This window comes from Mustela nigripes, chromosome 8 (assembly GCF_022355385.1).
Source record: "Mustela nigripes isolate SB6536 chromosome 8, MUSNIG.SB6536, whole genome shotgun sequence".
Lineage (NCBI taxonomy): Eukaryota > Metazoa > Chordata > Mammalia > Carnivora > Mustelidae > Mustela > Mustela nigripes.
The window spans coordinates 89,486,789-89,498,670 of NC_081564.1; the positions used below are offsets into that span (position 1 = coordinate 89,486,789).

At 50.0% G+C, this 11,882-nt stretch overlaps 1 protein-coding gene across 1 annotated transcript in view; it reads left to right on the plus strand.

Moving 5' to 3' along the window:
* The first annotated feature begins 3,806 nt into the window (after positions 1-3,806).
* The window catches only part of GALR1 (galanin receptor 1), a 13,029-nt gene continuing 4,953 nt past the window's right edge, over positions 3,807-11,882 (plus strand). The window contains exons 1-2 of the mRNA XM_059410100.1: positions 3,807-4,991; positions 9,493-9,558. Coding sequence (XP_059266083.1) covers positions 4,326-4,991; positions 9,493-9,558 — 732 coding nt within the window. The 5' untranslated portion in view covers positions 3,807-4,325. The remainder of the gene's footprint in view (positions 4,992-9,492; positions 9,559-11,882) is intronic.

Here is an 11,882-nt window from a genome sequence, read left to right on the forward strand (position 1 = left end):
TTTAATTTTTTATTTTTTATAAACATATATTTTTAACCCCAGGGGTATAGGTTCGTGAATCGCCAGGTCCACACACCCTACAGCATTCATCAAAGCACACACCCCCCCAATGTCCATAACCCCACCCCTCTTCTTCCAATCCCCCTCCCCCCAGCAATCCTCAGTTTGTTTTGTGAGATTAAGAGTCACTTATGGTTTGGAGACCTATCTTGAAAGAAGTTGCTGTGACTGATATCGAAGAGGTTACTGCCTATGTTCTCCTCTAGGATTCTGATGGATTCCTGTCTCACACTGAGGTCTTTAACCCATTTCGAGTTTATCATTGTGTACGGTGTAAGAGAATGGTTGAGTTTTATTCTTCTACATATAGCTGTCCAGTTTTCCCAGCACCATTTATTGAAGAGACTGTCTTTTTTCCACTGTATATTTTTTCCTGTTTTGTCGAAGATTATTTGCCCATAGAGTTGAGGATCCATATCTGGGCTCTCTACTCTGTTCCACTGGTCTATGTGTCTGTTTTTATGCCAGTACCATGCTGTCTTGGTGATCAGGTAACGTGATGCCCCCAGCTTTATTTTTGTTTTTCAACATTTCCTTAGCGATTTGGGGTCCTTCTGATTCCATACAAATTTTAGGATTATTTGCTCCAGCTCTTTGAAGAATACCAGTGGAATTTTGATCGGAATGGCATTAAAAGTATAGATTGCTCTAGGCAGTATAGACATTTTAACAATGTTTATTCTTCCGATCCAAGAGCATGGAATGGTCTTCCATCTTTTTGTGTCTTCTTCAATTTCTTTCATGAGTGTTCTGTAGTTCCTCGAGTACAGATCCTTTACCTCTTTGGTTAGGTTTATTCCCAGGTATCTTATGGTTCTTGGTGCTACAGTAAATGGAATCGATTCTCTAATTTCCCTTTCTGTATTTTCATTGTTAGTGTATAAGAAAGCCACTGATTTCTGCACATTGACTTTGTATCCTGCCACGTTGCTGAACTGCTGTATGAGTTCTAGTAGTTTGGGGATGGAGTCTTTTGGGTTTTCCATATAAAGAATCATGCCTTCTGCGAAGGGAGAGAGTTTGACTTCTTCATTGCCAATTTGGATACCTTTTATTTCTCTTTGTTGTCTGATTGATGTTGCTAGGACTTCTAATACTATGTTGAACAAGAGTGGTGAGAGTAGGCATCCTTGTCGTGTTCCTGATCTCAACGGGAAGGCTGCGAGCTTTTTCCCATTGAGGATGATATTTGCTGTGGGTCTTTCATAGATAGATTTAATGAAGTTCAGGAATGTTCCCTCTATCCCTATACTTTGAAGCGTTTTAATCAGGAATGGGTGCTGGATTTTATCTTACCCCAAAGTTACAGATGTAGTGAAAAGAAGGGCCATCTGTACCCCAATGTTTATAGCAGCAATGGCCACAGTCACCAAACTGTGGAAAGAATCAAGATGCCCTTCAACGGACGAATGGATAAGGAAGATGTGGTCCATATACACTATGGAGTATGATGCCTCCATCAGAAAGGACGAATACCCAACTTTTGTAGCAACATGGACGGGACTGGAAGAGATGATGCTGAGTGAAATAAGTCAAGCAGAGAGAGTCAATTATCATATGGTTTCACTTATTTGTGGAGCATAACAAATAGCATGGAGGACAAGGGGTGTTAGAGAGGAGAAGGGAGTTGGGGGAAATTGGAAGGGGAGGTGAACCATGAGAGACTATGGACTCTGAAAAACAATCTGAGGGTTTTGAAGAGGCAGGGGGGTGGGAGGTTGGGGGAACCAGGTGGTGGGTATTGGAGAGGACACGGATTGCATGGAGCACTGGGTGTGGTGCAAAAAGGATGAATACTGTTATGCTGAAAATAAATTAGTAAAAAAGATAAGGAATAAAATATAGAGAACAAAAACAAAAACAAAAACAAAAACAAAATTAAAAAAGTGTCCCGTGAATTTGGAAGGAAAGATCAGAACTTGAGAGAAAATAGTGCAGTGAGAGGTGTACAGCCCAAGAAAAAACAATCCATCGGCACGGATGGCGAGTGTGTCAAGCATGCAGGAGCAAGGCAGACGTGCAGAGCAAGAGAGCAAAAAGGCCCCGCTCACGTGTCTCGGAGTCCTGGAGGAGACAATGTCCCAAATGGGGAAAGCCGACATTTACGAACTAATGGCCAAGAATTCTCCAAGAGTGATGAAACATGAATTTCCAGCCTCAGAAATTCAGCAAGTGCCAAGAAGAAGGAACAGTGACAACCATCACTGTGCAATGACCAAAAACCAATGATAAGAAGGTATCACAAATTGAGAAGAAAGTCACATTGTCCACAGAAGAGCGACAAAGTAGCTGAATTCTCCAGAGCAGAAACAAAGCCACACGGAGATGGATGAAACCTTCGGTGGGCTGGGACCCTGGGGCTGTCTACCGGCCAGCTGTCCTTGAGCGACAGGGCCTGTAACACACAGCACGTCCCTTTCCCAAATATGATTACAAATGACTTCCAGTGTAAGGGAGCTGTCCAACACAGGGTCCCATGACCGTGTAGGGCCCACAACCCCTTGGGGAGAAAAGCAATGGATGGGCAAGGTTTGGAGCTACCTTCTAGGGAAGGTAAGGGTCTTCTTGATTTAGCAACATACTCTGCTACGTAAGTTACTTAAACACAACTGCGTCCTCTGGGAGATGCATGCGGATGCTAGAAGGAACACTGAGTATGGGCACTTGCTGTATGGTGGATGGTCAGTGAGCAGCCTCAGGGTCTTCCCGCAAATGAAGCAGAGGGAACAGGTGAGGCCCAGGAGAGGGGGATTCCCTGCCACCTGCTTCCCCCACTCTCCAAGCCTCAGCCTTGTGCCTTCACTTGTTCTCCAAGTAATCTTTGTGTCACACTGCAGGGCTGTGACCTGTGTCTGGCACGTAAAGGACCCTCAGTCATCATTTGGAGAGTGGCAGCATACCGGGGTCTTGGAGGGGAACAGAGACACCTTATACCAACACTGCAAATAAACAAATCCATTTCAGCTCTCCAGTTGGGAAGGGGCAAGATGGCACACCAGGGGCACGCTGACTCACTGCTCTCCCCCTCTCGGGCTGTGGTGTAACCGTGTTCCTTCCACCTCACAGATATGTTGTGTCAGTTCGTCTGCTTATGTCACTCAGATAAGAAACACAGAGCAAAACTGACTGAAAGCTGGCTGGTGTGCACAGGACTCCTGTAATATTTTAGACGTTTATAATGACAAGGCAAAGAGACCATTCATGTTTTATCTTAGTTCCTCCCTAGCGGTGGGGAGGGTGAGGGCGGGTTAGAGGTTTTACTAAACTCCAGGCTGCAGCGCCAATCACTGATTTCTAGGGGATTTAATTCCTGGGGCGGGGAGCGCTTTCAGGGACAGCCTCCCCAGAAGTGAGAAAGATGAGCGGCGCTGGTGGACGAGGAGGCTGCGCGCCCCACTGCCTCCCCGCCCGGCGCGCGCTAGAGCGCGCTCCGCTCCGCTGGGCACCCCTGGTTGTGCTGCACCCGGCAGCCGCCGCCTTCGCTGGACCCACGCAGGTCCGCACCCTGCAGAGGCTAGCGCGCGTCTGATTCCAGCCAGGCGGTGGGCGGCGACCCAGCCCTTTAGGACTCCTGCAGCCTCTGCGCGCGCTGGGACTTCTGGGGGGACAGGAGAGGCCCCCAGAGGCTCGGATTTCAGCCGGCTGTTTTCTACGTCTCAGCTGCGACACAGAGGTTCTGGAGCAAACCCTCCGGTCAGCCCTCAGGAAAGCGCCTGGAGAGCGATCACTTGGAATCCCTGCAAAAACTGCGCGGGGAGACCAGGCGCCGCCGGCTTGTAGTCGCGGGCAGCCCTCTCGGCGAGGTGTGCGGAGCGCTGCATCGGGCGGACTGTGCCCCGGGAGCGCCGCGGGAAGGGAGAGGTCCCAGCAACAGGTGCAGGCGAAAGCCACTCCCGGCCCGAGGGAAGCGGCCGGCAGGGACCAGGGAGCGGTAAGGCGCGGAGGGGTCCCTCCACCTCTGCAGCTGCCCTGGCGGGTCTCTCTTCCCCGTCTTGGCGGCCACGCAGAAGGCAGCGGCGCCCGGGGCAGAGGGAACCCCGCGCTCCCGGGACTGTCACCCCCTCCCGGGAAGGTACGGATCTGGGCTCCTCGCGGGCGGCACCGCGCAAAGACGGTGGCAGGAGGCTCAGCCGCAGGGTGCGTGCCCATCCCGGAGCCTCAGGATCGGAAACTCGCCCTCTGCGTGCTGGGATCGGGACACCCCGCGTCCTCCGGAGTCTTCCTTAGCAGGCACCGTCGTCGGCGCGCCTGGGCGCCCGCGCACCATGGAGCTCGCGGCCGGGAACCTCAGCGAGGGGAACGCAAGCGGGCCCGAGCCCCCCGCCCCGGAGCCCAGGCCGCTCTTCGGCGTCGGCGTGGAGAACTTCGTCACGCTGGTGCTGTTCGGCCTGATCTTCGCGTTCGGCGTGCTGGGCAACAGCCTGGTGATCACCGTGCTGGCGCGCAGCAAGCCGGGCAAGCCGCGCAGCACCACCAACCTGTTCATTCTCAACCTGAGCATCGCCGACCTGGCCTACCTGCTCTTCTGTATCCCCTTCCAGGCCACGGTGTACGCGCTGCCCACCTGGGTGCTGGGCGCCTTCATCTGCAGGTTCATCCACTACTTCTTCACCGTCTCCATGCTGGTCAGCATCTTCACCCTGGCCGCGATGTCGGTGGACCGCTATGTGGCCATCGTGCACTCTCGGCGCTCCTCCTCCCTGCGGGTGTCCCGCAACGCGCTGCTGGGCCTGGGCTTCATCTGGGCGCTGTCCATCGCGATGGCCTTGCCCGTGGCCTACCACCACCGCCTCTTCCACTGGGAAGTCAGCAACCAGACCTTCTGCTGGGAGCAGTGGCCCAACCAGGGCCACAAGAAGGCCTACGTGGTGTGCACGTTTGTCTTCGGTTACCTGCTGCCGCTTCTGCTCATTTGCTTCTGCTATGCTAAGGTGGGCACACAGGTGGCGGGCAGGGGCAGGGGCAAGGGCGGGGGGGGGGGGGGGGGCAGGGCTCCGGGCCTGGGGTAGCTCCTGTGTCGATGCGCCCCTCTAGGAGCCCCTTTGCCCTCCCCAGCTCCAGTTTTCTGGGCACCTTGGGTGAGAACACTCCCCTTTGCCCTCTCCGCAGCAGCGGCCACCACCGCTGGGGTGGATGGTGTTTGAGAGAGTGCTTGAGAAAGTCACTTGGCCTCTGGAAACCACCGCGGAAAGTTGGCAGGTCACTTCCCTGAGGTCCCGCCTCCCCTTGCCCTCCTGCCAGCACAGCCCTGGATCCTGAGTTTGTCCCTTGGGGGACCAGCTCTCTGCAGAGGGATGTCCCCCAGTTTTAGCCACTCACACCGGGGACCGCGGGATCCAATCGGAGCAAGGGAGGTGAGCTCCGCCAGGTGCCCCGTCCCCCGCGCTCCCCTCCAGTGCTCAGGGGTCTCCCAGGTCCCTTTCCCAGGCTGCAAAGCTGCTGTCCTGGCAACAGAGAGCAAACTGTATTTTACTGGAGGCTTAAGCTTGATAAACCCCAGTGCTAAAAGACTATTTCTTCACAATATCTTGACCTTCGTCTCCAGAGACTTGGATGGACGGGTTTCAGTTCTCTTAAGAAGGGTTGTGTAGACAACATGAAGTGGTTCAGGACTAACTCCCTAACTCCCCTCCGGAGTCCCCTTAGTGACGCCTCTGGTCCAGCGACCTCTCCATCCTTACCAGGAAAATTGCTCCACTCCCCCCCCCCCTTCACATAGCATGGCAGAGCTCAGCAAACTTAATAACACTGGGGTTTGAAGATTATCATGCTGATCAGTCTTCAACTTTCTGGATACACTTGTTTGTGCTTGAGTAAGAATATACATTTAATCACGTGATAGCAGTTCCTGGGGGTAAACCCCAGCCCCCCAACATATTCTGGGAGTGTCATCACCAGACAACATCCTAGCCAACTTCTGAATTTCCCAGGGTTTTATTTTCATCTTTCTCTGCCTCTCTTTCTGTCCCTGATAAGGCAGTGACTCTGGGTCCATGAGTAAGCAGATCACAGAGGCAACACTTACTTACATTCAATTCATAAAGTATTTTTCTCAGCAAGAGTGTTCACTCTAAGCTCCCTGGTTTCTGTTTTCCTCTGCCCCATATCATCTATGTAGAGTTATGTCTGTTTGAATGCTTAGAGTTTTGGATATTTGAAAGGACAGCCAGCCTCAAAGGGTTATATATAAAGAAACATGGAGGAGATGGCTCAAGATGGAGCATTTGGAAGATAGCTGTGGCTTAGCTCTTTGTGGAACTAGCTGGTGTATTCACTTAACCTTCTCCAAATGTAAAAGAAAAAGAAAAAAAATGTGGTTCTACTAGTGCAGTGCTCAGCCTGAGCAACTGTCTCATTCGGTCTGCACAAGCCTGTCAGGGGGAGCATCAAGGAAAGGGTTTGGGAGGAGCAAAGCAACTGACCCATGTTATGAAGCTGATAGATGGTTCAGGAAGGGTTTTAAGGCAGTTTCCAGTCTCTGAGGGAGGACCTTGGGGGCATGAAGCTCAGGACTAGAAGTGTTCTTAGAATATTTGGTGGTGGATTCATAATCACCTGAAGCAGAGCTGAAGCGTACTCTTCTTTCACTTCTCCAAAGTTTCCGGATCTTCTTCTTTTTTTTTTTTTTTAATTTATTTTCAGTATAACAGTATTCATTGTTTATGCACCACACCCAGTGCTCCATGCAATCCGTGCCCTCTCTAATACCCACCACCTGGTACCCCGACCTCCCACCCCACCACCACTTCAAACCCCTCAGACTGTTTTTCAGAGTCCATAGTCTCTCATGGTTCACCCCCCCTTCTTGATGAAAATGACTGGGCAAACTTTTAGGAAAAATTAGGCTACATTTCTGTCATCTGAGAAGTTATAAAAGTGACACATAGGGCAAAGTTTCAAAACAGTTTTAAAAATTTCAACAAATGCAATGCATTGGGGCACTTTTTACATGGAAATAGTTTGCTGTTAAGCATAACTGGAAATTTCTTTTAAATTCAAGATAATATTTGCAGATTCATTCCAGGGCTTGAAGAAGAGCTTACGTGTTGCTTTCTAGCTGCTTCTCTTTGCCTCCATCATCAAGGAACGCTGTCTGGTCAGCAATTCTTCTTCCTGAATGTTAGGTTCGGGGTTAGCTGTTTCTCCGGGGCCCAGGACTGATGACCACCACGAAAATCACAATTGACTGAAGAGTCACCTGAGATTACACTCCCTCCCCTTTTTTTTTAACTCGACAAGGAAATTGCATTCTAGCCTTGCTGTCTACTCCCCAAAACTTACGACTTTGTATAGAACAGTTTGTGCCTAATTGTCCCTGAGAAACACACAGAATGCCCAGGCTGGGGTGTGCTTGTGATGCTCCCTTTTGCATGGGCTGACCCCGCTTCTCTTCCCTTGGAGGGAATTCTTGTTCAGGACATCTGCCATCTGACATGGGGTCAGGCACTCTTCATGTGCCTACCTGCCAAATTTTCTTACATCCCCAGAGATATCTGGTGCCCAAGGTGACCTTGGCTCAGGTTTGAATGTGTGCCCCCTACACACACTGCTAAACATATAGAATCACAGAGTGATACCATCATGACATCACCATCTTTTAAAGAAATGCAATGAGAACCCATCATGCTACCTTTGATGACAAGACCTCATCAAATGTATACATCAATATATGCATTCTAACATATCAGTGTGTGCTCACAGTATGGGCTATTGAAGGGAAACTGAAGAAAACTATTAGGGTATTTTCTCCATTGGCCATTCAACAACATTCCGCAGATGGCTGGAAGCCACTGAGATGGATGCAATGAATTTGTTGGAGGAGGGAACAGACCCTCAGGCAGCATTATGAAGCAGATGACATTTCACTTTTCTGTTTGGCCACCCCTCTCGGTGCCCCTTTCTGGTTTTGTTTTGTTGCCTGTCCCCTGTTCTCCCTTCTTGCCTCTCATCCTTAATGACCAGTGTCTTCCTGTGGTCTCTTGCTGGGAAGACTGCCAACAAGGAAACTCACTAGGCCCATCCTCTCCAGACAAGATCCTGCAAAAGCTCTTACGTTCGGTCCCTGGAGCCCCAGTTTCTGCTGGCAGAACCGTTATGTAATCTATCATCAATGTATTGAAAGTGACCCTAAATGTTACTGCACTAAGAGAAAGGCTCATCTTGTTGGAGGTGACGCCAAGCCACTGCAGGGCGTGAGAAGTGACTCAGTAGGGCTGAGAATTTGGAGTCAGAAATTCGCACCACAGCAATGTCTGCTTAACTACCTTAGAGCTCATGACGTTGGTAGATAAATCCTGTAGTTTCTTAATTAGGGCATCACTGGTCACTCTAGAAATCCCATGTCTCGCTGAATGCAGCAGACTTCTGCAGTAAGTCCAAATTGATCACAGTATTTCCATGCCGAGGTGCTGGAGGGAAACCAGAAAGGGTCTGGAACATAGTTTCTACTTCTCTCCAAGCCTCAGTTGGCAAACTACGGATGACCCAAAGCCCTCAGCCATCCACAGGTTAGTTTTTCCTTAGATGTTCACTCAGATGGTGTATAACAATGACCCCCATATGAGTCTGCAAGGTTGATTTGTTGTGTAAGACCGAGCTTATGTTGTAAATTCCTGTATAACCCGAGTGTTACACATCATTTCTCCTGAGTATGACACTGGCAAGAAAAGGCAAAAACAGTTCCCCTGATGAACAAAACCAGTATCTCTCAGGAGATCCTCGGACAGGGAAGTTAACTGTGAAACTTTGCTAAACCCTCTACAAATCCCCGGAGAGGCTGAGTCCCCCACATGTGATCTGTCCAAATGCACGGCACGGTGGGCAGAATTAGAATAAAGAACTCAAGGGAAGCAGGTGGGTGGGAATTTGCGGTAAGAGGCCCACGACAGGAACACAGAAGGAATCAGTGGACGCAAGCATCGGCCTCACGGGAAAACTCTCAGATTACATCACCTTGCTTTGCTCACTTGCCTGCTTTCCCCGTTGGATGGTGCAGTGGACGGAGATCTCTGGTCTTTCCACATATCTGGGATTGGCACCGCTCTCGACAGACAGCAGGGACACGGTGATGGTTGAGATGGAGAATACTGAGGAAATTGAGGTGCAAGATAGACCAGTGAGGATGTGTACATAGGAGCAGTTTGGCACTTTGTGGACAAAACCCCGGAGCCACATAGGCCCAGAGTTTCTCTGCAAACAGATGCTGTGACCACAGACTGTCCCTGGATCCTCCTGAGTCTTAGAGAAACGGTGGCAGGTGGCAGGTGGCACGCATTGCTACTTTGGCACCTTTTGTGCCTTTTGATTCGAGTGGGTTTATAAGATTTTATAAGCAATGTGATCGCTAGGTCAGAATGGCAAGAATTGTCCATGCAAAACAGACAAGGAAGTGTGGGCATGAGGCCAAAGGTTTTATTAATCTGTGTTTCCCAGGTCCTGAATCACTTGCATAAGAAGTTGAAGAACATGTCGAAGAAGTCGGAAGCATCAAAGAAAAAGGTACCTCTGTATTCTATATGTCACATTCCAGAGCTCAGTTCACTTTCATTCCTAATTATCCTTCTACCCACCCCTGCCTGTGACATAGGTTCCTTGGTACAGACGTTTGAAAGGAGCCTCCGACCCTGAGGCACAGGGTAGGGATGGAAAGTCAGCCGGGGAGGGCATCGCAGGGGACCAGATGCTGCATGCAAACGTAGAGGGAGGTTTGGAGAGGTGAGGAAACAGGTGGTTTCTTTGGATTCTCTTTAGGAGGTGTGTTCTGGGTTGATTGGGACAGAGGGTAGAGTTGCTGACATCCATAATTTGCCCCAAACCATTTTACTGTGTATTCACCATTGGTGACGTGATTCCAGGAGGCTCTGGCTTACTGTCTTTTCAGAGAATGTTACTTTAATCTCTTTCCTAAGACCCAAATTCAGACACATTGCCTTCTCTTCCTTCTGGACTGACGCTGACACTCGTCCTCAGGGGAGATGGGGGAGGGGCCCCAAGGGGACTTCTACCCACTTTTGGCTTTCTCATCTCTGCATCCTGATGTAAATAAGCTTCTCCTGAGTCATAGTAAAGCATCTAACATCCTGGTATTTATCACAGCTCCCATTCTGAGAGAAAACTACGCCACGAGTCAGGATGAATCTAACTCTTACACAGTATCTGTAGAACCTCTGATGTTACAAAGTACAAGAAGAGTATCGGACAAGATGCTTAGGCAGGAGATTATCGGCAGGCATTTTACCCACAAGTATTAGTCCTAACACCGCAGAGCACCTTGTTTGTCCTTCTAATTATGGACGTTGTTCAAGTGTGCATAATTGGCAGAAATAATAGTTTAATCATATTTATATTTAAGAATTCTACTTAGAGCACCACTCTTCCTGACTTGCCTTGTTTACAATATGGTTGCAAACATGCTGCTCTCAGACTCGGTGAGAAGCAGTGGTAGGAACCGGGCGAAAAGGCGGCCATGTAGCCTGCCTTCCAGATATGGTCATGGAGTGTTTACGCGATGCTAACTGCTGAGGAACAGAGACCGCAGCCTAAGCCAGCAGACTCCCTTCTCTTTCATCCGCTGATCCGTCCTGCGTCTTCAGGGTCATGTAGGTTTTATTTGATGTTATCGACAGAGCGTTCCCTTGTGTGAATGGAGTCATGGCTAAAGCTGGTGCTTTCCTCCTGTCTTCAGGGATGCTGTTGTGCTGGGCTATTTCCATCATTTTAGTCTCCCTTTTAGTTTGTCCTCTGAGCCACGCGTCTCCAAGAAAATGATTCATTACAAACAATTAAGAATTGTTTGTCATTTCCCCTGGGATAGTTATTTATAGAGGCCCTGGCCTCTGGGGGAGGGAGCTGACCCACGGGACAGGAAGGGGGTGGGGTCCTCTGCAGCAGCCCTGCAGGAGCACAGCCGAGCTGAGCTCAGGGGAGGCCAGGGAGCCTCAGCGGGAGGACCTGGCCTGCCGAACTCCCGCCAAGTGATGCCACTGGGTCATGCCGCGGGCTTATTAGTGCGGCAATCAGACCCTTCCTTCGTACTGGCTGCCCCTTCTCTGTGGGCAGTGGCTACTGTCAGTCCCTGTATTTGGGAAGTGTTGCAGAGAAATGGTGGAAATCCCCGCGAGGAACCAGGCCATGGAAAGAATGAAAATAGATGGTGTAGGAAATAATTGGAAAAGCTTGTGCATTACAGAGAAAATCTCTACAGACTAGTGGAACAGTTTCTGTGTTCAGTTTTGTAGATTCACGTGTGTATGGGATGGATGTACATACGCGTGTGTATACGCTTGTGTGTGTTGTAGGTTAGATACGTGTGTGTATGTGTTATGTGTATTTTCTGTGTGTACATAAAATGTGTGTATGTACGTGTAAATACACGATTATATGTGCACGTGTGCACCGCACACGTATGTCGCATGTATTGTAGATCACATGTACGTGCACATGTGCGTACGCGTGTACCGATGTGTACACTCCTGCGTGCACATACGCACGCGTACACATGCACGCACGCGTACATATACACATACACGCCTTTATTTTACGTTTACGTGTATGCGAGCCTGTCACGTGCACGTGCGTAAATGTCGTTCTTCTCATAGGAGTGCAGCGTCCGGGGGCGGGAAGGAGGCGCTCTCGTCCCTCCGCAGAGCCTCTGACCCTTAAAGCCCCTGAGCAGAGGTCAGATCTCTTTACATGCTTTTAATTTCCTCCTGGTTTGTGGAGAACAAATAAGGTGTGGGGCCGAGGTGCTGCGCGTGCCCGTGTCCGAGCCGAGGTGCTGCGCGTGCCCGTGTCCGAGCCGAGGTGCTGCGCGTGCCCGTGTC